Raw genomic sequence first — 25,992 nt, 5'->3', positions numbered from 1 at the left:
CCATCCTGTAAAATATCACTACTGCATTTAAGTGTAGATCTGCTTTTGTTTCTCTTCAGTTTGTTGGTTTGTCTTTCCCTTCATAGTAATGTACTGCTTTGATTATATTTTTATGTGGTAAGTCTTGATAACTGGTAGGGCAAATATGCTCACCTTTTTTTTCTCTTTGGGAATTGGCTCTTGTTCGCCCTTTGTTATTTCATATACATTTAGGAATAAGTTTGGTTAGTTTTTTAAAAGTCTATTTGGGATATAAGTGCTCTATATTAGGTTAAGAAATTTATATTTTGTTAATATTTAAACATATAAAGCTCTTTTTCCTGCATTTACTGAGATTTGCCTATATGACTAAACGCTAATCACTTATGTGTTAATTACATAATTTTTAAAAATTTAAACTAATATTGCCTTCCTGGATAAATCAAAATTGCTCATGATGTATGACACTTGTTATAAATTGTTGAATTAAAAGTGCTAATATTTTCTTTAAGATTTTTGGGCCGGGTGCGGTGGCTCATGCTTGTAATCCCAGCACTTTGGGAGGCCGAGGCGGGCGGATCACGAGGTCAGGAGATCCAGATCACGGTGAAACCCCGTCTCTACTAAAAACACACACACAAAAAAATTAGCCGGGCGTGGTGGCGGGCGCCTGTAGTCCCAGCTACTTGGAGAGGCTGAGGCAGGAGAATGGCGTGAACCCGGGAGGCGGAGCTTGCAGTGAGCCGAGATTGAGCCACTGCACTCCAGCCTGGGCGACAGAGCAAGACTCTGTCTCAAAAAAAAAAAAAAAAAAGATTTTTGCATTTATATTCATAAATGAAATTAACATGTAATTTTCATTTGTTACCTTCCTCAAGGTTTGGTATGAACCTTCTGCTAGCCTCATGAAATGAACTGGAAAGTATTGCTTCTTGTGAGAAACACACTCACCCATCTAAACACAAAGAATGGACATAGAGGCACAACATCCCACTGCTGTTAAGACTCCTGCCACAATTATAAGAGATGTAAGGATTGAAGCTACCATGCCTTTCCATTTTCCAAACCAACCTTCTACCCAACACGTAAATGGGTCATCAATTCCAGCATTCTCTGCCAGTTCACTGGCTAGAGTTGTCAGCCCTTATAAAGCTTTTGTGATGGTGCCATCGGGGGCAGTATTGTTAGGAATGAAAGTGCAATATTTTCCACCCAGCATAACACATACATCTCCTTCTTCTGCTAGTATCATGTCTTAACGCAAGCCTGTTTCCCAAGCCACTTGGCTGGTGGCATCAAACTGGCTAACCATCCCTTTGAGGGCATTCCAAATATAACTGATGAATCTCTGTTGATTACAATAGATATAGTTAACTCAATTCACACTCTTAATAGTTGACCACCAGAAGAGTGCTGACTCAAACCCAGCAGGTATTTCGTTTTGGGCCTTCAATTTATTAGGTGACCCCCTAGGGACTCCTATCAAGTCAACATATGTATTGGGATCAAAAGAATCTGTCGAATCTCTCCGGTTTCGGTGGCCATGTGTATTTTCAGGTATCTTGTGGAATGCCAGGGTGAATGGAATGGCCAATTAGACTAAAGCACAAGTTCTAGTCCAATTGGATGGTAACAGGTTATGGAGGTTCCTTTTCCCACGATATCACCAGCCCGGGGTATATGGAGAGCTGAGTAATTGCCATTGCTTGACTAACCAGTGGCGTTTAGGATGTAGGTACAATTTGGGAGTTCTCCTACAGGCTTATTGAACTCTGCCCCCTGGCTAGAGAGGCAAGAGGAGTGGTTCATATTCCCTACAGAGACTGAGAGGATTGCTCTGGGATCCGACCTCTGCAACGTGGGAAAGAGCAATGACAGAGTCTTATAGGTCTCAATTCCCCAAGCATTCTTATCTTGCTATAGAGCCAACGTGCAATGCATTCCTTTAGGATCAATATTCCATCCTAAGGGTAACAGAACCACCTGTGCCTGAGGTCATCCTGCAGCACACACGTAGCAGTTACTCTTGTTGAGGGCTTGTACCAAAAATTTGACCCGTTTGACCCAGGCATTCACATCCCTGTACCCTGTTTCAATTTCTAAGGTTTGCCTTAAATCCTTTACTTCAATTATTTTTGCCCTTTTAGGGTCATTATTTGGTAAAGTGTTTATTAGGGTCTGGGTTTGGAGTAGTCCCAGACAAATGGGAGGTTGAGTTCTTGATTAGTTTGGGAACAAATCACCCTAGGGGGTCTTTCACTGTGTTGACAGCTCCTAACCCATATGCCTGAGATGCTATTTTTGTTCTCGGTCTAGAACAGCTGAATTGTTAATGGTGATAAGTATAGGATTGCATTCTAAATTCTGGCAGTTATTTGGCAGAGAGACCTTGGCCCCTTGGACACATGTAGTTTATTCTTCAAGGGTCTCCAGTTTGGAGTTACTTACCCTATGTTACTGTCCAACCCTGAAATTGGGTAGTCCATCATACATCATCCCAGCTGGGGCAGGGTAACACCCTACTATAACTTGTATCTGGTTAAGGGCAAAGATATTTATCTGCCTGCGAGAGCCATCTCTGATTTTCTAAATTCCCACAAGGTAAAACCTGGCAGGCATCAAATCTTATAGTCTGGGATGCTAACATCTTTGTTACATTAATTGCCAACCTGATTGGGTAGGGAGTAGGCCCCTGCCAGTTTCCATTTTGACCTTCTCTTCTTTGTATATAGCAGCCCATCCCAGCCATATTAACTTCCAGAAATGAGACAAGCCCTTTTTTTTTTTTTTTTTTTTTTTTGAGACGGAGTCCCACTCTGTCGCCCAGGCTGGAGTGCAATGGCACGATCTCAGCTCACTGCAACCTCTGCCTCCCAGGTTCAAGCAATTCTCCTGCCTCAGCCTCCTGAGTAGCTAGGATTACAGGTGTGTGCCACCACACCCAGCTAATTTTTGTATTTTTAGTAGAGATGGGGTTTCACCATATTGGTCAGGCTGGTCTCCAACTCCTGACCTCGTGATCCACCCGCCTCGGCCTCTCAAAGTGCTGGGATTACAGGCATGAGCCACCGCGCCTGGCCTCATGTTTTCTTTTTACATTTTTCTCAGAGTTAACTTTGAGGGTTCCTCAGGTGACCCGTGCACTGGTCTTTTTCCTTCCCTTCTGGGGTCTCTTTTACCAGTCCCTTGACTGAAGTATAGTGAGTCCACCCCATTCAGGTGTTTGCAGCGGTCTCAGTGGTTAGGAACACTTGATAGGGACCTTCCCAGTTTAGGTGGAGCTTGTCTTCTTTCCCAGTCTTAATCAGCACCAAGTCACCAGGCTGGAAGTGGTGAACCACAAATTTAAGAGGCAGAGTTTGGGTCAGAAGTCCTTTTAACCTGAGGGATGATAGAGTGGAGGGTATGGCCAGTATATAATTTCTTAAAAATTGGTCCTTGGTTTCCATAGTAGGAAGATCTGTAGCCCTGTCCAAATATGCGAGTCCATATAATAACTCATAGACGGACAATCCCAAGTCTTTTCTTGGGGCTGTCCTAATCCTAAGGAGTGCTAATGGGAGACATTTGGTTCAAAGCATTTTAGTTTCTACGATTAGTTTGGTGATATGCTTTTTGAGAGTTTGATTTATTCTTTCTACCTTTCCAGAGGAAGGGGGATGCCAAGGGGTGTGATAATCCCATCTAATTTGTAAACCTTCCATAATTTCCCTTAACACCCTTGAGGTAGCTTCCTTCCTAAGCTCATGCAGTTCAAAGAAATCACCCTCATCTAACAAAGGGCAGCCCAAAAGTTGAGGTTGTAAATCACAGATAAACAGCTTAAGCACAGAAAGGGAGAGGAGAAGACTCCTGGGTTATCACCAAACTTCACATTCATACAATGGGCTCCAGTAAAAACAGTGGGCCTTAATAAGCACATTCCTTTCCCTTTAGGCACACTAAGGGAAGCTAAAAGCAGACTGGGGGAAGATGCCTGCAGGTGGAAGATGTCTGAGAACAGACACAGCAACTCTCCCTCCCAGATCAGCGACACGAAGGAATATGTTATGGTGATACGTAGGTTCTAATAGTCAATTTTTAATTAATCCCTCCGTTACTGGTTGGAGATCTTTTCTCCCTTCAACAGCAATGGGATATTGTTCCTGCAAACTACTTCTCATGGCTGTTTTAGTTCAATCTGTAAGGGTGTGATTTTTAACCCTCCCCTGTTGCCTTCCCCAACCCACACAAGGAGATTAATTTTTCTTTCCTCCTCCTCTGTTAGGAGGCCCATCATTATCTTCATTTGTCCTTCCTCTATTCCTAATCCTAAACCCAATCTCACAACTATGTTTTTACCCAGGAGGTTAGTTCCTGCTTCAGAAACATGTAAGACTGACCCCTCAATTTGTTGTGGTTCCACTTAAAATTTTCTTGAATATCAGAACCTCAAATCACTCCCCTCTTACCCCTGATACTGCCAATTTTCCCTTAGAGAGTTCTGTATCCCTTGGTTGGTGAATTAGGGAGGAGTAAGCCACCCCAGCATTAACCCAAAACGTCACTTTTTCTCCCTCAGGTCCCACCTTCACATTTATCAAGGGTTCCTGGTGGGACCTACTCAAAAGGAACCCGACTCCCCCAGTCCTCATCAACGGTCATGAGGGGGATCACCTTTCCTTCCATTCAGGACATTGTCTAAAAATGCCCAGGCTTTCCACACTTGTAACATCCACTCATAGTCTTAGGAGCTCTTCGCTGCCTTTCCCTTCTTTCTCTGTGTTGAAATCTATCATTCCCTTGTCTCCTTCAAGGGAGATCGTCATCTAACCTTTTTCTGACTACCTCTTCCACGGTGGAAACCATGATTTTCGCTTTTTGTTTCTGCTTCCCTTCCTCTCTCCTTACAAAGACCTTCAGAGCTTCTCTCAGTAATTCCTCAATCGGTTTTTCATTCCATCCATCAATCTTCTGCAGTTTCTATTTTATCTTCCTTATGTAGTCCCCCAACCCTTCTGCAGCCTTACTGACAGCTGCCCCCCGTGGACTTACAGCCTCTCAGGAAAACAACAACAAAACCCTTAATGGTGATCTCATCCATTTACCCTTCCATAACCTGAATCCTTTCTACTGCTTGCTGACAAACAGCTACTTTGCTGTAGGCAATCCACTACTCTTCAAGCAGCCTGATCCTAAACTCTCCTCCACATGACTTTCTCACTTGCATAAGCCCTGCCAACCTCTCCACATCCTCTCACTTCCTCTTGTACTCTTCCTTCCTTTTACATTATTTTTCTCCCCAGTCTCACCTTCTGTGTCTCTCTTTGATCTCTGTCTTTTCCAGTCTCTCGTTCATTTTTCTTCTTCTATCTCTCTCTCTCTCTCTATCATCTCCTGTTTCCTTTCTCCCTAACACTCAGTTTCTTCCTCTTTCTCTCTCTGGGCATGAGCCAAGCCGTGCTGTGCCCTGGCTCCCTCCTGTCTGTCTGCAAAGACGGACAGCTCTGCTGAAACGACAAAGATTCAGCAGCAGCTTTTATCAACAGTTTTTAGCAGGCAGCTCTCACACACAGCTGTGCAGCTGGCTCTTCCCTGCCTTCAGGGTCAGCAGCTTAACTCCTTCTCTCCCTCTCTGGCCCTCTACATTTGCTGTTTCCTCCCCTTTCTCTTTCTGATTTCCTTTATTACTTTATCCGTTTTTTCCTTTCTTCTTTGAGGGGGAACATGGGGGCTAATTACTTGATCCAGCAGAGAGCATAACCTGTCTCTTGTGAGGATGGGGTTTTATTATTCACATAGAGAATTAAAGCTTGGCACACCCAATCCTCATCTGAGCCAATCTTAGGCCAAAAGACCGAAGGCTTACTAACGGGGTCTTTGGGCCAGATAAAACAGCAATACTTTATCATTTTTTTGTTTTTCCTTATCCCTGGTTTGGGGGTTATTTCCCCAAGCCTGTAACATCCTTCCCAGTGAATTATCTGTGGGGATGCTGGAGGGGGCCACGTTGGCTCCCTCCTTCCTTTGTTCCCTAGGCCTAGAATTTTTGCTTCCCATTTTCAGCTGGTCCTCATGTCTGAGTTTTCCTGTGTACTCAACCCCCTTATTGGAGGTTTCTTTTACACCCTGTGAGTCAACTGCTTCATCTGTCTCCAGCTGTTTCCCTCGTGGGATAATGGAACCACAGATTGGGACTCCACACTTGCTTTGTATCTAGGATACATCTCAGACACACATACTCAACCTCCAAAAATGCCCAACCACCAAGGCAGTACTTATAGTCCAATTTTCCTATCTTGGCTCATGCACGAGGTTGCCTGGTTGCCGCAGGGCTTGCTTTTCTCCCTGTGTTACCTCCACTGTCTCCTGAATAACAGTCTCAGGTTTATCTATGGCTTCAGTGGGGAGCTGGGACACCCGGACAGAGAGGGCCACCTAAATCGGGTGGGACGCCTCTCCCCTCTTGGCTGGAGTCCCACTCTATGCAGGCACAGAGATCCTGGATGGGCCACCAGGTTGTGAGAAACACACTCACCCATCCAAACCCAAAGAATGGACTTAGAGGCACGAAGAACAGCAAAAGTGAGAGTTTTATATAACGGTCTTGCAATATCAGGTGTCTGGTGAGCAGGCACATCCAGAGCAGTCACAACAGGTAATTTATCTCTCACCACACAAGTCCCTCTCCAAGTTCCTCATTGGTTGAGAACTATGGGGTTAAAATCTTTCCGAATGTTGCCTAAGTTTCATTATTCCCCTTAGAAGGTTATAAACCGTCCCTTTCCCCTCTTAATTAAGTTTCAATTTCCCAATAATGAAACTTTCTTCTCTTTAATGAGCTGACCCCACCTCTACATTTTGTTTGCTTATTGTGACCTTCTAGGTGCATGAGCTGAGCAGTTTGTTACATTTGCAGGCTGGCTGCCAGTACTTGATTTATCACGTCTTGAAAATAGACCATTTAAAATGTTTTTTCACACTTCTTTTCTTATATTCTGAAATACTTGTTTCCTATGTTTAGTAGAATTTGTCAGTAAAACTATTAGATCATGAATTATTTGTGTGTGGAAATTTTGACTACTGATTCTATTTTTTCTATGGTTATTGGACTATTTAGGCTTTCTGTCTCTTCTTGGGTCCATTTTGTTACATTACTTTTGTCCAGAAATTTGGTCATTTTATTTATTTAAGGTACTATATTTATTAGCACAAAGTTACTTGTAATATTCTTTTGTGATCTTCTGAATCTCAGTTTCTATATTCATATCTTTTATTCTTGAAACTGGCCCAATTATCCCATAGAACTTATGTTGTTTCTCTTGAATAAACATAGAAATTGACCCTTCCAGTCTTGAAACTTGAGAAAGTTACATTTGTCTTATCTGAGTTCCTTTCTCAGGAAGCCAATCATCAGGCCTCCCAGATAGCATCAAGGAACTAAAACATACCAGATCACTGTATCTGGACAATGAGATGCCAGACCCCCAGTTGTTATGATTGCCTAACTAACCACCTGCTTCCTGTTGACCAACCCCTCTTCTTTACCTCTCCCTAGTTCCTGTTTTTCCATACACAGTTATGTTTCTTTCCTGCTATATAAACCCCTAATTTTAATTGGCCAGGGAAATAGATCTGAAACTGATCTCCAATCTCCTTGGTTGCAGCCCAGTTAAATGAGATTAAAGCCTTCTTGCCTGGCAATATTGGTTGTCCCAGTGATTGGCTTTCTGTGTGGCAAGCAGCAGGACCTAGACTGATTCACCCTGGAGTTTTGGTAACATTTTTAATATTATTATTTTTTATCTTAATCAGTTTTGCCAATTATATTGATTTTATTAATATTTTCAAAGAACCTAAATTTGACTTTGATGACTCTGGTCATGAATCATCTATTATATCAGTTTCTGCTCTTATAATTTACTGTTTCTTTCCTTCTAATTCTTTGACTTCATTCTGTCACCATTGGCAGAACAGATGCTTATCTCATTAATTTTTAGCCTCTTTTCCATTTTAATATAAGCATTTAAGGCTATAAATTTCCTTCAAGTATGCTTTAGCTGAATCTCACACCTTTTGCTTTGATTCTAAATGTTTCCTTTTTAAAATTCTCATTATGCTTTCTTCTTCGTCTCACAAGTTAGTTAAAACATCTTTGTAAATTTCTAATTTAGTCTTAGTCTTATAAAATTATTTTAGCTATTTATTTTTAACTTAATCCATCAGTTAAATGTGCTTGCATTATTAGACTATATCAAGGACCCTATATCAAGGACCCAACTACTTTTCATCACCTCCATTCCTACCATCCTGGTCCAAGAAATTATTTCTTCTCAGTTAGAGATTGCAAAAGCCTTCTAAACTGCTTATTCCTGTTTCCACCTCAGCCCATTTTACTCTATTGTCATAATGATCCTATTTATCCTAAGTCAGAGCATATCACTCCTTTGCTCCAGACCCTCCCATGGCTTTCTATCTCAGACTAACAGCCAAAGGCCTTATAACGACATAGAAGGCCCTGCATGATCAGTACCCCCTATTTTCTCTCTGACCTTATCCCCTGCTGCCCTCTCCCTCACTCACACTGCTTCTGTCATATTTTACCTCAATGTCCCTTAAACACATTATCTCAGTTGTTTACATTTCCTGGCATGCTATTTTCCTAGAGATCTGCTTGTTCTTCAGGTCTTTACTCAAATATCACTTCAATGAAGCCTTCCCTAGTCAATCTAAAATTTCCAAAGCTAGTAATTTTTAAAATTTTAAAAATTTTGGAAATTTACTAGTAATTTTCCAAAATTTTTAAAAGCTAGGACAACATACATTATTATATTAACTTACATTCCCTGAAAAGTTTTTGAATCTTGCAATTATATTGTAGAAAGTGTTTTAAATAAATTATAAACAAAATCTGAAAACTGTGAAGATTACTGAAAAAGCATATAATCATGATGCACAAATTTGTGAGATGAGTGCATAAATACCATTAATTGCATTTAATTAGGAGAAAAGCAGTATAAATAAGTGTTTAAAAATCAGATGAGCAGAACAATTTCACTTTAAATGTTTTTTCCTTTATATTTTTACTAGAATATTTTGCTTGGTAAACATGTTAACAACAGTGACAAACAACAAGGGTGACTTAACACAATTCTAAATAAGAAAACTTTGAACTAATGAAGCTTCATTTTATTCCTAAACCTCACTGAGAACCTTTCACCAGTACAGAAATAATATTGCAAAGGGTAGACGATCAGTGTTTATTTAGATAAGTGTCTGCTATCTATGAATGGAGCAACATGGGGCTGTTTTTTCTTATTATGGTTACTGAGAATAAATTATCAAAGGTTATGACAACTTCATTGTATATTTTTATTTGAAATTCGCCTGTTGTATAAAGGGAAGTAGTGGGATGGAGTCACATAACTTCAATAAATATGTTTGGGATTTGTCTGTAACTATTCTATAGTGGAGATATTCAACAACTTAGTTGATGGAGAAAATCAACTTTTATACTAGTTTCAGTCAGAAAAGATCATGAAGCAAGGGTTGGGTAGGTGAGAGAGATGGTGAGGGAATCTCATTAGAAAATTAACTGTTGCATTGAAGTCTTGGTGTAAAATAGCTAATATATTTCTTTCTTTCTGAACCATGGCAGGGAAAGGCAAAAGAAACAAGATTCTCCTTCATGCTTTGTCTGTGATACATGTCAATTCATAGATTCAGAGTGTGGAACTGTTTTTTTCAATATCCCAAGTATGCTATATTTCTGATGAACATATCTGAAGTGTGCTGTCTTAGCTCCTAGCTATTTCTACATTTTCTCACTTCCAACTTGTCCCATGACAAGTGGTAGCATCTGCAGACATTGGCTTTGGCACTACTGAAGCACTGCTGTCTTTGGATGGCTTCTTTTACTTTCCAGTTCGATCAAGGAAGCCCAAGAATCTTCTTTTTAATGTGAGGCATCACAGAAACCCAATTAAATGAGATTAAAACATTAACTTGGGTTTCAAAACTTTACAAATGTTAACTACTACTGTTGGTTCTTGCTTTAAGCTGCTTTAATTCTTGTTCTGGTGTTTCAGGCACTTTCATTCTGTCCTTCATAGACATAGAGAAATATGGCATTGGGATAATGAAGGACAACAAAAAGTACAGATATGTAATTAAACTGACTGGAGTGCTGGTTCTTCTCCCTCCATTTTCTCAGTTGGGATTCTTGTGTTCCCATTCATGTCTTTATTGGTTTTCTCTGTGTTCACACTGCTCTATGTCACAGCTCCACAGTCGAGAGACCCTAGATGAGCTGTGGTGCTCCCTTAAATTGATCATTCTTCTTTATTTTTTCACCTCTCTCTCATAACAGAGAGCATGTGTTCGTTTTGGGAGTCCAGCTCTTAACCAGCAATCTAAGTTTCGTAGCTATATTAGTCCTCTTTTATCTATTTGCTATTAACAATATAATATGTTCTTCAATGTTCTCTCCTGAGCCTTCCCACGTCTCCTTTTCCCCCCTCTTTATTCTGGTAGCTACTTATTATCATCTCTCAACAGAGTAATAAACTTTTAGCTTTGTTTTGTCTGGCATGGCCCGTCCAAATGGATATATTTTAATTTAGATATTTTAAAATAACTATCCAACAGCTCATTCCAAAATCTTACATCTTTTTAATCTTATTTTTTACCATAATTTCTTCATTGAATATGAAAATCCATTGCTCCTTACCTTGAAGTGTTTAGAAGCACAATTTCTCAATTCACAACTTTTCCCCCATGGAGTGAGAAAATAACTTGAGTTCCTTTAATTTTTTTTCCAGTGAACTTAGTCACAAAAGATACCAAAAGAATTTATTAATCTTGGTTTTCAATAAGGCTTTACCATATTTAAAAAATACTGATATCCCTAGATATATTAAATGGTATTTGTTCATTAAAATATTATCAATTGCCTTTTAGTATGAATAATATTTAAAAGTGAGGACAGCATGAAATCAGTTCTCAAAGCAGCTGTCACCACTGAGAGGTACATAGTTTTTGGTATTAATGCAGTCTGAGACATTACCAAGATAATTCCGTATTTCTATATTGTTCATACTTCCTTAAATCTTCCCTTAGTCATCATTCTATTCTGAAAGTTTCTTGTCAAAGAACTAACAGGAGAATTGGAGTCTCACTCAGGGTGTTGTTTGTTAGATGGTTTTCCTAGATTTAGTATTTTTACTTAATTTTCAGGCCCATTTGGACAATCAGCCCAGCTGATCTTTCTTCATAGTGACTATATGACTAAATAAACTGGCTCAATGAATAGCCTTGATTTCTGGAACACCAAACTTTTTCTGTGAGTTTCTTCTCTCTCCCTTCCTTCTCCTTTATTCATCAACTGTGTCTCCTTCCTTTTCTGGTTTCTTCCTTGTTGACTCATAGCTTATACTTCTTAATCTGTAAGCTTCATGAACTTAGGAACCATGTCTATCTCCTTCCTTGCTCTGTCTGCATTGCCTAAATATATAATAAATAATGGCTAGATAAATAGTAAAGTTGGAAACTTAAATCTGGTATAAAATTATTATTTATGACTATAGTACCCAAAGTATTCTGAATGCCACAATATGAGTGTCACATTTCCTAATCACAGTTTATTTATATGGAAAGCTTTCCAACCAAAATATGAATTGCATTTAACTGTTCACTGAAATAGAGTTTGTTCTGCTAAAAAAAAAAAATCAATTGCCTGAAAATAGGACTGGAAGAAAATACGGTTCCTTCAAATAAGATGGATTCAGACTTTAAGTGAAATACACTGTACTTAATTTTAAAAGAGCCATCTGAGTTTCCCTGCTTGGTAAGTATTCTCTTCTCTTCCTCAGACATTTCAGTAAGTAGGAGGATCCTTAGACTGAGTCATTTTGAAATACATAGTCAACTTGTCTATCTTTAGCTACTCTAGTGCCTTAGTTCTCTCCTTTTGGTTTACAAGTAAGAGCCAGAATTTTGTTGGGATACAGTAACTTATCTACTCCACACAAAAGCTACTGTTCTGTTTGAATAGCCTAGAGAACTCTGAAGTAGTTTGTTTTCATGCCTAAGATCATGTAATTGTCAAATCACAGACCATCAACAAAAATGTCTTTTTTTGGGGGGGATGGAGTCTCATTCTGTCTCCCAGGTTGGAGTGCAGTGGCACAATCTCGGCTCACTGCAACCTCTGCCTCTTGGGTTGAAGCGATTCTCCTGCCTCAGCCTCTTGAGTAGCTGGGACTACAGGCATCTGCCACCATGCCCGGTTAATTTTTGTATTTTTAGTAGAGGCGGAATTTCACCATGTTGGTCAGGCTGGTCTCCAACTCCTGACCTCATAATCTGCCCACCTCAGCCTCCCAAATTGCTGGGATTACAGGAATGAACCATCGTGCCCAGCCAAAAGTGTCATTTCTAAGGTAAATATTAAAAGGAACTTTGTTCATGTAGGTTTTCTAATATAATTACCATTTATCACTTAAATCAATTAATTAACTGAATTACTTGTTCTTTTATGCCAAGTTAAATATATATATATATATATATATGCACAATATTGGCCAGGTGCAGTGGCTCATGCCTGCAATCCCAGCACTTTGGGAAGCTGAGATGGGTGGATCACTTGAGGTCAGGAGTTCAAGGCCAATCTGACCAACATGGTGAAACCCTATCTCTACTAAAAATACAAAATTAGCCAGGTATGGTGGCACATGCCTGTAATCCCAGCTTCTTGGGAGGCAGAGGCAGAAGAATCGCTTGAACCCAGGAGGCAGAGGTTGCAATGAGCCAAGAAGGTGCCATTGCACTTCAGCCAGGGTAACAAGAGCGAAACTCCATCTCAAAAATCTATCTATCTATCTATCTATCTATCTATCTATCTATCTATCTATCTATCTATCTATCTATCTATCTATCTATCTATCTATCTATCTATCTATAGATAGATATGCACAATCTATGAAATTTGTAATAATTATAATTGTTTCTCTTTCCCTACATAAAAAAAGTATCTTCTTATGAGGCAGCTCTGTTCACCACCCATCCATTAGGTGGGTGGGAAGCTTGATATTCCAACTAGAAGTGTCCCAGTTTCTGCCTATTTAAAACAGCCTCTTTTTTTGTTCATTTTTTAGCTCTGTCATTTTGACTACCTATTCAATCAAATTGAAGGTTCAAACTTCTTAACAGGACTGTTGTTTCCTTTCAGAGATACACTTTTCCCTCGAAGATGGTTTCTGAGTTCATATGAAAGCTCAATAAATCATATACCATTGGGAAAGAGGTCCACGGTGTCCATATGTAGGTACTTGTGATGTCCTGGATTCTCAGATGCCTCTAAGGACATTCCTCTTGCCCTGTTTGGCTACTAGACAACCTGCTGGCAGCTGCTTACCACCAGCAGAGGTGTAGGTTATCCTGCCTGATCTCTGGTTTTAGCCTCATCCTCCTTGAACCTCTGTAGAAAAATCGGTGCAATTCACAATCTTTTCTTGGCTCATGCTGGGCCTCCTTGTCTCTCCATGCCACCCCTTCATGCTTGGCTCCATGTTGGCCCTCAAACCCTGAGTTTCAAACATATTAATTCATCCAGCCACTGGCTTAGGCTGCCCACCACAATGCTTCTGCTATTTTGAATAACTCTTTTTTTCTTTTAACAAAACTCAGTTTTCCAGACTGTTGCTTCACTACAGTCTAAGTTTAAGAACATATTTAGGGGCCAAAACAATGACTTCTTGGCTTCAGACTCCATCTGTTTATGATCAAAAGTGCTGCAACTCATTGATTCAATCAGTGAGAAAGCACAGGGGATCATGACTTTTAAGAGGAAAGAATAAAAACTTGGTTGAGACCAGAAAATACGACAAATTAGACAAGTTGATTGACTTTCTGCTGCAAAGAACTAAAAAGTCAGGATAAATTATTTCTAAAAAATCTTTTAGACTGTGCCATTAACCTAGAAATAAAATATTACATACTAGAGACCCAGAGAGATAAGCAGAATGCTTAACCTAGCTTTTATCTGGATGGAATTTGGTCTTGCAGGGGAAGGGCTCAGGAAACAAACTCCAAAGGTCAGCCAAGAAAGGAAATCTAACAGGAGACCATCTCCCTTCATAAAACAAGAATCACAATAGGCTAAATTTCACTGAAAAGGTAAACCATAAATAATACTTTTCCAGGATGTTGCAAGTAAAACAGACTATCTCAAACATTTTCACTGTGTGAAGAAAAATAATCATTGAGGATTCATATCACAGGTTGATCCTTGGAGTTTAAATAATATTAGACAAAGATGAAGAGAAAATTAATAATCTGGAAGAAAAATGTCTGAAAATATGATGCACAGATGCATCATAAAGGTGCAAAGAGATGAAAAATATTAAAGAGGAGTTAAGAGACATGGAAGTCAAAATAAGAAGGTCTTGTGTGCACCTAATCAGATTTCTATAAAGAACAGAGTGAAGCAATACCTGACTTGAAATTCTACTACAAAGCTATAGTAACCAAAATAGCATGGTACTGGCATAAAAACATGTAGACTAAATGAGTAGAATAGATGGCCCATAAATAAATTCACGCATTTACAGTGAACTCATTTTTGTCAAATATGCTAAGAACATACCCTGGGAAAAGGACACCTTCTTCAATAAATGGTGCTGGGGGAAAATGGATATCCATATACAGAAGAATGAAACTAGACCCCTATTTCTCAACATATGCAAAAATAAAATCAAAATGAATTAAATTCTCAAATCTAAGACCTAAACTTGTGAAACTATTAGAAAAAAAAATTAAGAAATAACTTCAGGACAAGAATAGTCTGGGAAGAATTTCTTGAGTAATACCACAAAAGCACAATAAACCAAAGCAAAAATGACAACATGGGATCACATCAAGCTAAAAAGTTTCTGCACAGCAAACAAAACAAGCAACAAAGTAAAGAGACAACCCACAGAATGAAAGAAAATATTTGCAAACTACACATCTGAGAAGGGACTAATAACTAGAATGCATAAGAAGCTCAAACAACTCAATAGGGAAAAAAATCAAATAACCTAACAAAAAAAATGGGCAAAAGAGCTGAATAGACATTTCCTTAGAAAACTGGCACGAGACAATTATGCCCTCTCTCACCACTCCTATTCAACATAGTATTGGAAGTGGCTGGCCCAGGGCAATCAGGCAAGAGAAAGAAATAAAGCGTATTCGAATAGGAAGAGAGGAAGTCAAATTGTCTCTGTTTGCAGATAACATGATTGTATATTTAGAAAACCTCATCATCTCAGCCCAAAATCTTCTTAAGCTGATAAGCAACTTCTGCAAAGTCTCAGCATACAAAATCAATGTGCAAAAATCACAAGCATTCCTATACACCAATAATAGACAAACAGAGAGCCAAATAATGAGTGAACTCCCATTCACAATTGCTACTAAGAGAATAAAATACCTAGGAATACAACTTACAAGGGATGTGAAGGACCTCTTCAAGGAGAACTACAAACCACTGCTCAAGGAAATAAGAGAGGACACAAACAAATTGAAAAACATTCCATGCTCATATATAGAAAGAATCAAAATCGTGGAAATGGCCATACTGCCCAAAGTAATTTATAGATTCAATGCTCTCCCCATCAAGCTACCATTGACTTTCTTCACAGAAGTGGAAAAAACTACTTTAAAGTTCATATGGAACCAAAAAAGAGCCCTCATAGCCAAGACAATCCTAAGCCAAAAGAACAAAGCTGGAGGCATCACGCTACCTGACTTCAAACTATACTACAAGGCTACAGTAACCAAAACAGCACAGTACTGCTACCATAACAGATATATAGACCAATGGAACAGAACAGAGGCCTCAGAAATAACACCACACATCTACAACCATCTGATCTTTGACAAACCTGACAAAAATAAGCAACGGGAAAAGGATTCCCTATTTAATAAATGGTGTTGGGAAAACTGGCTAGCAATATGCAGAAAATTGAAACTGGACACCCTCCTTACACCATATACAAAAATTAACTCAAGATGGATTAAAGACTTAAGCATAAGACCTAATACCATAAAAACCCTAGAAGAAAACCTAGGCAATACCATTCAGGACATAGGCATGGGAAAAGACTTCATGACTAAAACACCAACAGCAATGGCAACAAAGCCAAACTAGACAAATGGGATCTAATTAAACTAAAGAGCTTCTGCAAAGCAAAAGAAAGTATCATCAGATGAACAAGGCAACCTACAGAATGGGAGAACATTTTTGCAATCTATCCATCTGACAAACAGCTAATATCCAGAATCTACAAAGAACTTCAACAAATTTACAAGAAAAAAGCAAACAACCCCATCAAAAAGTGAGCAAAGGATATGAACAGATACTTCTCAAAAGAAGACACTTGTGGGGCCAACAAACAAATAAAGCTCATCATCACTGGTCATTAGAGAAATGCAAATCAAAACCACAATGAGATACCATCTCATGCCAGTTAAAAAGGCGATCATTAAAAAGTCAGGAAACGACAGATGCTGGAGAGGATGTGGAGAAATAGGAATGCTTTTACACTGTTGGTGGGAGTGTAAATTAGTTCAACCATTGTGGAAGACAGTGTGGTGATTCCTCAAGGATCTAGAACCAGAAATGCCATTTGACCCAGCAATCCCTTTACTCGGTATATACCCAAAGAATTATAAATCATTCTACTATAAAGACACACGCACATGTATGCTTATTGTGGCACTGTTCACAATGGCAAAGAGTTGAAACCAACCCAAATGCCCATCAATGATAGACTGGATAAAGAAAATGTGGCACATATACACCATGGAATATTATGCAGCCATAAAAAGGGATGAGTTCATGTCCTTTGCAGGGACATGGATGAAGCTGGAAACCATCATTCTCAGCATACTAACAGAAGAACAGAAAACCAAACAGCATATGTTCTCACTCATAAGTGGGAGTTGAACAATGAGAATAGATGGACACAGGGAGGGGAACATCACACAATGGGGCCTGTCAGGGGGTGGGGGGCTAGGGGAGGGATAGCATTAGGAGAAATACCTAATGTAAATGATGGGTTGATGGGTGCAGCAAACCACCATGGCACGTGTATACCCATTTAACAAACCTGCATGTTGTGCACATGTACCCCAGAACTTAAAGTATAATAAAAAAAAAAATGGGCAAAAGAGCTGAATAGACATTTCTTAAAAGAAGACATACAAATGGCAAACAGGTATATGCAAAAATGCTCAATATCACTAATCATCAGAGAACTGAAAATCACAACTGCAATGAGATATCATGTCAACCCAGTTAAAATGACTTTTATCCAAAAGAAAGACAATAATGAATGCCGGTGAGAAGAAGAAGAAAGAGAAACCTTTCTCCCACCAACCCTACACTGTTGGTGGGAATGTAAATTAGTACAACCATTATGGAGAACAGTGTGGAGGTTCCTCCAAAAACTAAAAACAGAACTACCATTTGTTCCAGTAATCCCACTACTGGATATACATCCAAAAGAAAGGAAATGAATACATCAAGGAAATGTCTGCATTCCCTTGTTTATTGCAGCACTATTCAGCACTATTCATAATAGGAAAATATGGAATCAACCTAAGTATTCATCAACAGATGAATGGATAAAGAAAATGTATGTATACACAGTGAAGTATTTCAGCCATAAAAAAAGAATATAATCCTGTCATTTGTAACAACACAGATGGAACTGGAGGATATTTTGTTAAGTAAAATAAGCCAAGCACAAAAAGACAAATATTGCATGTTTTCACTCATACATAGGAGCAAAAAGATAAATAAAATTTAACTCATGAAGACTAGAATGATGGTTGCCAGAGGCTGGGAAAGGTAGTGGGGAGGAGGGAATTAAGAGAGGTTGTTTAATAGGTACAAAACTACAGTTTAGATAGAATGAATAAGATCTAGTAGTCAGTAGCATGATAGAATGACTAAACAGCAATTTACTGTATATTTTTAAATAACCAAAATCGTAGAAATGGAATGTTCCTAAAACAGAAATGATAAATGCTTGAGGTGATGGATACTCTAATTACCCTGATTTTATCATTACACACTACAAGATATGCCTGTATCAAAACATCGCATGTATCTCATAAATTACGTATAACTACGATGTGTCCATAATAATTATAAATAAATTTTTAAAGAAAAAATAAGGGAGTGGGAGAATATAAGAGAGAAAATATTTGAAGAGTTGATAGGTGATAATTTTCCAGAAATTCTGCAAGATGCCAATCCACAGATTCAAGAACCCCAAAGAATCTTAGAATCTGAAGGATGATAATTAAAAAGAAATCTTCTCCCAGATTGTGCTGAAACTGTAGAATACCAGAGAGAAGATATTAAAACCAGCCGGAGAAAAAAGTTAGATACCTACATGGGAATACATTTAGAATGATAGCTGACCTCTCCATAACAACAATGGAAAGTAGAAGTCAGTGATGATGTATTTGCTTTGCTCTGTGAAAATACCTTACATGAATAAGGGCAAAATAAAGACATTTTCAGATAACTAAAAATGAGAAGAGCTTGCTACCAATAACTAAAAGAAGGTTGTATTCGGCTAAAAGAAGGCAGCCCAGGTGGAAGGACTGGAACATAAGAAGAAATTATAACCAGAAAGATGAAAAATTGGGGATAACTCTAAATATATATTGACTACACACAACGTGAACTAAAGGAAAATTATTAAAAGATAAAATTATACTATATTACAATAATAGCATATAAGTCACAAATCATATGATTGGATTGAGAGAAGAAAGTAACAAATTAATATATTTGTTAACTTTAAACTTTGATCATTTAGGTATGCAAGCCAAAATGCTCATAAATAAACAGAATAAGAATAGAGGGTATAATTTCCAAACTAGTTGATGCGGAAAATGTAATGAGAAAAAAAAATTGGTCTAAAAGAACACAAGAATGGGGTGAGAAAACAGAAAAGCCAGGACAAATAGAAAGCACATAATAATCCAAATACAATTCACACCTGTAATTGCAACACATAGAAAAGACTAAATACTTTAGACTACAGACAAAAATTGCCAGATAAAATTTTTAAATGAACTATATGCTGATTACTGGGAGCCCCTCTAAAACAGAAGAACATATAAACACAGAAAGGAAAGGGTAGAAAGAAGATATACTAGGAAAATAATAACCAAAAGAAAGTTGGAACGTTTCTATTAGTATTGGATAAATGAGGCTTTTACTAGAGCTAGTGACAGTTTCTACATAATAATAGAAGTTTCAATTCACCAGGGAGATATAATATTTTGAACACGTATGTGTCTAAGAATTAAATCTCAAAATATATGAAGCAATATTTGACAGATTACAAGAAAAAATAGATAAGTTCATCTCCATAATGGGAGACTTAAACACATCTTTCTAATTAATTGATAGAACAACAGAATTAGCAAGTTTGGTATCTTGCACCTAACAGCTGCAATTCAAAAGCTATATGGAAGTTGTCAGGAATTTGACCACACAACTGGGCCTTAAAGTAAGTCTTAATGACCATCTCTTAAGCTAAGCAACACAACCTCATTAAGTTGGCCTCTGGGAAGGACAGGCCACATGTAGGTAAACTTGTTCCACAGAGGATTTTCAACTCTAGAGTGTTTCCACTGGCCTGGCTTACTGGTTCCTTAATGTTTTATGGCCCATATAAAACAAAAGATAAAAAACAAAAAGAAATTTAGCAAGGTTAAATATCACTTTAAAATATTCATTTTATTCACTGAGTACTTACTGTATACTAGGCAAAAACTCAGTTTGAATTAAAAGCCCAAATCTGAAAATTTGCTGTGTAAAGAGACACAAATGAGAGTAACTTACTAAAAAATAATAAATTTTAAAATCAGGAAAGCATTAAGGCAAAATTCGCAATGTTATTGCTAGACTGTATTTGAGGCAAAAAGTAAAGTAGAATAACAATCCTTTTATAATAACAATGACATAAATAACATTATTAACATAAAAATCAAGCAAAACTTTAGACAGTAAAAGAGAAGTTAGCTGACATACAATTATTGTGGGATACATTATTAAAAGACCAACAGATTACAAAGTACCAGATAAATTTTTTAAAGTAATAAATAAAAACATAAAATATCTGACTGCTGTAACTAATAAATGTAAGTATTTATATACACTGTAACATGCTAATGGAGAATATATCTTTCTCAACAATTCATGGAATATTTGTAATATTTGCCACATATACACAAAGTAAACTTTAATATAGTTTTAAAATAAAAATGGAATAAGTCATATATTGTGACAAATGAGAAAATAAAATCAGATATAAATGCAATTTTACAATTTTGACCACATATTAATTATATAGTAATTATATTAATTATATTATATGAAAGTATTATATTTATCATAAGTATTATATTAATTATATATTAATTATAAGTAAACACACATTTCTCCCCTAAAACTCTATCATACCAGATAGGGGGGAAAATGTGATCAGTAGATATTTAGTAAGCAATGAAATAACGTACTTGAAACCTTACAGGATACATGTAGAATTATATCCAAAGATAAATTTATAATATTAAGTGCTAATTTATTAAAAGCTAAGTAGAGAAGGGAAATTAATAAAGCATTCAACTCAAATTATTATTTTTTAAATATAAAATGTCCTAAGGAAAAATAGGTGAAGGAAAATTATAATAAAGGTTCAAGCAGAAATCAATAACTTGGAAAGTAGACCCTCAGCAGAATGGTCCAAAGAAGTGTTTTTCAGTTTGGCAGTTCCTCAGAAAGTCAAATATTAGAATGCCACGTGACCCAGCAATCCCATACTTAGGTGTATAAACTCAAAAGATTTGAAAGTACGTATTCAAACAATACTTGCGCATGAAAGTTCACAGCAGCACCTTATTAATAGTAGGCAAAAAGTAGAAACAACCCCCAAAATATGTCTTTGAAATAAAAAATATAATAGCAAATCTCTTGCAAATAAATCTAGATGAATAAGAATGTAAGATAAACCAAACAGGAAAATTGAGCTAAATATTTGACATCAACAAAACGAAAAGTAAGAGTATATTATGCATGTATATATTAATAAATACAATAATTATAATGAATAAATGAATTTCTGGGAAAAAACCTCACAGATTTGAAATAGAAAATACTAAAAACGAGCTCCTGGTCATATATCTTTGCAGAACATGGGACAGATCTTTTCATGTGATATAAAATACTTTAAACCGGTGGAGCCAAGATGGCCGAATAGGAACAGCTCCGGTCTACAGCTCCCAGCCTGAGCGACACAGAAGACGGGTGATTTCTGCATTTCTGTTTGAGGTACCGGTTTCATCTCACTAGGGAGTGCCAAACAGTGGGTGCAGGACAGTCGGTGAAGCGCCCTATGTGAGAGCCGAAGCAGGGTGAGGCATTGCCTCACTCAGGAAGCACAAGGGGTCAGGGAGTTCCCTTTCCTAGTCAAAGAAAGGGGTAACAGACGGCACCTGGAATATCGGGTCAGTCCCACTCTAATACTGTGCTTTTCCAATGGGCCTGGAAAAGGGCACACTAGGAGATTGTGTCCCGCACCTGGCTCGGAGGGTCCTATGCCCACGGAGTCTCCCTGATTGCTAGCACAGCAGTCTGAGATCAAGCTGCAAGGTGGCAGCGAGGCTGGGGGAGGGGCACCCGCCATTGCCCAGGCTTGCTTAGGTAAACAAAGCAGCCAGGAAGCTTGAACTGGGTAGAGCCCACCACAGCTCAAGGAGGCCTGCCTGCATCTGTAGGCTCCACCTCTGGGGGCAGGGCACAGACAAACAAAAAGTCAGCAGGAACCTCCACAGACTTAAATGTCCCTGTCTGACTGACAGTTTTGAAGAGAGTAGTGGTTCTCCCAGCACGCAGCTGGAGAGCTGAGAACGGACAGACTGCCTCCTAAAGTGGGTCCCTCACCCCTGAGCAGCCTAACTGGGAGGCACCCCCCCCCAAGTAGGGACAGACTGACACCTCACTCAGCCGGGTACTCCGCTGAGACAAAACTTCCAGAGGAACTATCAGACAGCTGAATTTGTGGTCTCACGAAAATCTGCTGTTCTGCAGCCACCGCTGCTGACACCCAGCCAAACAGGGTCTGGAGTGGACCTCTAGTAAACTCCAACAGACCTGCAGCTGAGGGTCCTGTCTGGTAGAAGGAAAACTAACAAACAGAAAGGACATCCACACCAAAAACCCATCTGTACATCACCATCATCAAAGACCAAAAGTAGATAAAACCACAAAGATGGGGAAAAAACAGAGCAGAAAAACTGGAAACTCTAAAAAGCAGAGCACCTCTCCTCCTCCAAAGGAACACAGTTCCTCACCAGCAACGGAACAAAGCTGGATGGAGGATGACTTTGACGAGTTGAGAGAAGAAGGCTTCAGACAATCAAACTACTCTGAGCTACGGGAGGAAATTCAAAACAATAGCAAAGAAGTTAAAAACTTTCAAAAAAAAATTAGAAGAATGGATAACTAGAATAACCAATGGAGAGAAGGGCTTAAAGGAGCTGATGGAGCTGAAAGCCAAGTTTTGAGAACTACGTGAAGATTGCAGAAGCCTCAGTAGCAGATGCGATCAACTGGAAGAAAGGGTATCGCTGATGGAAGATGAAATGAATGAAATGAAGCAAGAAGGGAAGTTTAGATAAAAAGAATAAAAAGAAATGAACAAAGCCTCCAAGAAATTTGGGACTACGTGAAAAGACCAAACCTACCTCTGATTGCTGTACCTGAAAATGACGGGGAGAATGGAACCAAGTTGGAAAACACTCTGCAAGATATTATCCAGGAGAACTTCCCCAATCTAGCAAGGCAGGCCAACATTCAGATTCAGGAAATACAGAGAATGCCACAAAGATACTCCTCGAGAAGAGCAACTCCAAGACACATAATTGTCAGATTCACCAAAGTTGAAACGAAGGAAAAAATGTTAAGGGCAGCCAGAGAGAAAGGTCGGGTTACCCACAAAGGGAAGCCCATCAGACTAACAGCTGATCTCTCAGCAGAAACTCTACAAGCCAGAAGAGAGTGGGGGCCCATATTCAACATTCTTAAAGAAAAGAATTTTCAACCCAGAATTTCCGATCCAGCCAAACTAAGCTTCATAAGTGAAGGAGAAATAAAATACTTTACAGACAAGCAAACGCTGAGTGATTTTGTCACCACCAGGCCTGCCCTAAAAGAGCTCCTGAAGGAAGCACTAAACATGGAAAGGAACAACCGGTACCAGCCACTGCAAAAACATGCCAAATTGTAAAGACCATCAAGGCTAGGAAGAAACTGCATCAACTAACGAGAAAAATAACCAACTACTATCATAATGACAGGATCAGATTCACACATAACAATATTAACGTTAAATGTAAATGGACTAAATGCTCCAATTAAAAGACACAGACTGGCAAACTGGATAAGGAGTCAGGACCCATCAGTGTGCTGTATTCAGGAAACCCATCTCACGTGCAGAGACACAAATAGACTCAAAATAAAGGGATGGAGGAAGATCTATCAGGCAAATGGAAAACAAAAAAAGGAAGGGGTTGCAATCCTAGTCTCTGATAAAATAGACTTTAAACCAACAAAGATCAAAAGAGACAAAGAAGGCCATTACATAATGGTAAAGGGATCAATTCAACAAGAAGAGCTAACTATCCTAAATATATATGCACCCAACACAGGAGCACCCAGATTCATAAAGCAAGTCCTCAGTGACCTACAAAGGGACTTAAACTCCCACACAATAATAATGGGAGATTTTAATACCCCACTGTCAACATTAGACAGATCAACGAGTCAGAAAGTTAACAAGGATATCCAGGAATTGAACTCAGCTCTGCACAAAGTGGACCTAATAGACATCTACAGAACTCTCCACCCCAAATCAACAGAATATACATTTTTTTCAGCACCACACCACACCTATTCCAAAATTGACCACATAGTTGGAAGTAAAGCTCTCCTCAGCAAATGTAAAAGAATAGAAATTATAACAAGCTGTCTCTCAGACCACAGTGCAATCAAACTAGAACTCAGGATTAAGAAACTCACTCAAAACCGCTCAACTACATGGAAACTGAACAACCTGCTCCTGAATGACTATTGGGTACATAATGAAATGAAGGCAGAAATAAAGATGTTCTTTGGAACCAACGAGAACAAAGACACAACATACCAGAATCTCTGGGACACGTTCAAAGCAGTGTGTAGAGGGAAATTTATAGCACTAAATGCCCACAAGAGAAAGCAGGAAAGATCCAAAATTGACACCCTAACATCACAATTAAAAGAACTAGAAAAGCAAGAGCAAACACATTCAAAAGCTAGCAGAAGGCTAGAGATAACTAAAATCAGAGCAGAACTGAAGGAAATAGAGACACAAAAAACCCTTCAAAAAATTAATGAATCCAGGAGCTGGTTTTTTGAAACGATCAACAAAACTGATAGACCACTAGCAAGACTAATAAAGAAGAAAAGAGAGAAGAATCAAATAGATGCAATAAAAAATGAAAAAGGGATATCACCACCGATCCCACAGAAATACAATCTACCATCAGAGAATACTATAAACACCTCTATGCAAATAAACTAGAAAATCTAGAAGAAATGGATTAATTCCTCGACAAATATACCCTCCCAAGACTAAACCAGGAAGAAGTTGAATCTCTGAATAGACCAATAACAGGTTCTGAAATTGTGGCAATAATCAATAGCTTACCAACCAAAAAGAGTCCCGGACCTGATGGATTCACAGCTGAATTCTACCAGAGGTACAAGGAGGAACTGGTACCATTCCTTCTGAAACTATTCCAATCGATAGAAAAAGAGGGAATCCTCCCTAACACATTTTATGAAGCCAGCATCGTCCTGATACCAAAGCCTGGCAGAGACATAACCAAAAAAGAGAATTTCAGACCAATATCCTTGATGAACATTGATGCAAAAATCCTCAATAAAATACTGGCAAACCGAATCCAGCAGCACATCAAAAAGCTTATCCACCATAATCAAGTGGGCTTCATCCCTGGGATGCAAGGCTGGTTCAACACACGCAAATCAATAAATGTAATCCAGCATATAAACAGAACCAAAGACAAAAACCACATGATTATCTCAATAGATGCAGAAAAGGCCTTTGACAAAATTCAACAACCCTTCATGCTAAAAACTCTCAATAAATTAGGTACTGATGGGACTGGGACGTATCTCAAAATAATGAGAGCTATCTATGGCAAACCCACAGCCAATATCATACTGAATGGGCAAAAACTGGAAGCATTCCCTCTGAAAACTGGCACAAGACAGGGATGCCCTCTCTCACCACTCCTATTCAACATAGTGCTGGAAGTTCTGGCCAGAGCAATCAGGCAGGAGAAGGAAATAAAGGGTATTCAATTAGGAAAAGAGGAAGTCAAATTGTCCCTGTTTGCAGATGACATGATTGTATATCTAGAAAACCCCATCGTCTCAGCCCAAAATCTCCTTAAGTTGATTAGGAACTTCAGCAAAGTCTCAGGATACAAAATTAATGTACAAAAATCACAAGCATTCTTGTTCACCAATCACGGACAAACAGAGAGCCAAATCATGAGTGAACTCCCATTCACAATTGCTTCAAAGAGAATAAAATACCTAGGAATCCAACTTACATGGGATGTGAAGGACCTCTTCAAGGAGAACTACAAACCACTGCTCAATGAAATAAAAGAGGATACAAACAAATGGAAGAACATTCCATGCTCATGGGTAGGAAGAATCAATATCGTGAAAATGGCCATACTGCCCAAGGTAATTTATAGATTCAATGCCATCCCCATCAAGCTACCAATGACTTTCTTCACAGAATTGGAAAAAACTACTTTAAAGTTCATATGGAACCAAAAAAGAGCCCGCATCGCCAAGTCAATCCTAAGCCAAAAGAACAAAGCTGGAGGCATCAC

General features: G+C 38.6%; 1 protein-coding gene across 1 annotated transcript in view; it reads right to left on the bottom strand.

The window, feature by feature from the left end:
* The window catches only part of DCDC1 (doublecortin domain containing 1), a 486,974-nt gene that overhangs the window by 55,403 nt on the left and 405,579 nt on the right, over nt 1–25,992 (bottom strand). The window contains 1 exon segment of the mRNA XM_058424526.1: nt 19,573–19,696. Within this exon segment, the coding sequence (XP_058280509.1) occupies nt 19,573–19,696 (124 nt within the window).

Source organism: Hylobates moloch, unplaced genomic scaffold (assembly GCF_009828535.3).
Source record: "Hylobates moloch isolate HMO894 unplaced genomic scaffold, HMol_V3 SCAFFOLD_11, whole genome shotgun sequence".
NCBI lineage: Eukaryota > Metazoa > Chordata > Mammalia > Primates > Hylobatidae > Hylobates > Hylobates moloch.
The sequence above is the reverse complement of the archived record's forward strand: the minus strand, read 5'-3'. Positions and strand labels throughout refer to the sequence as shown.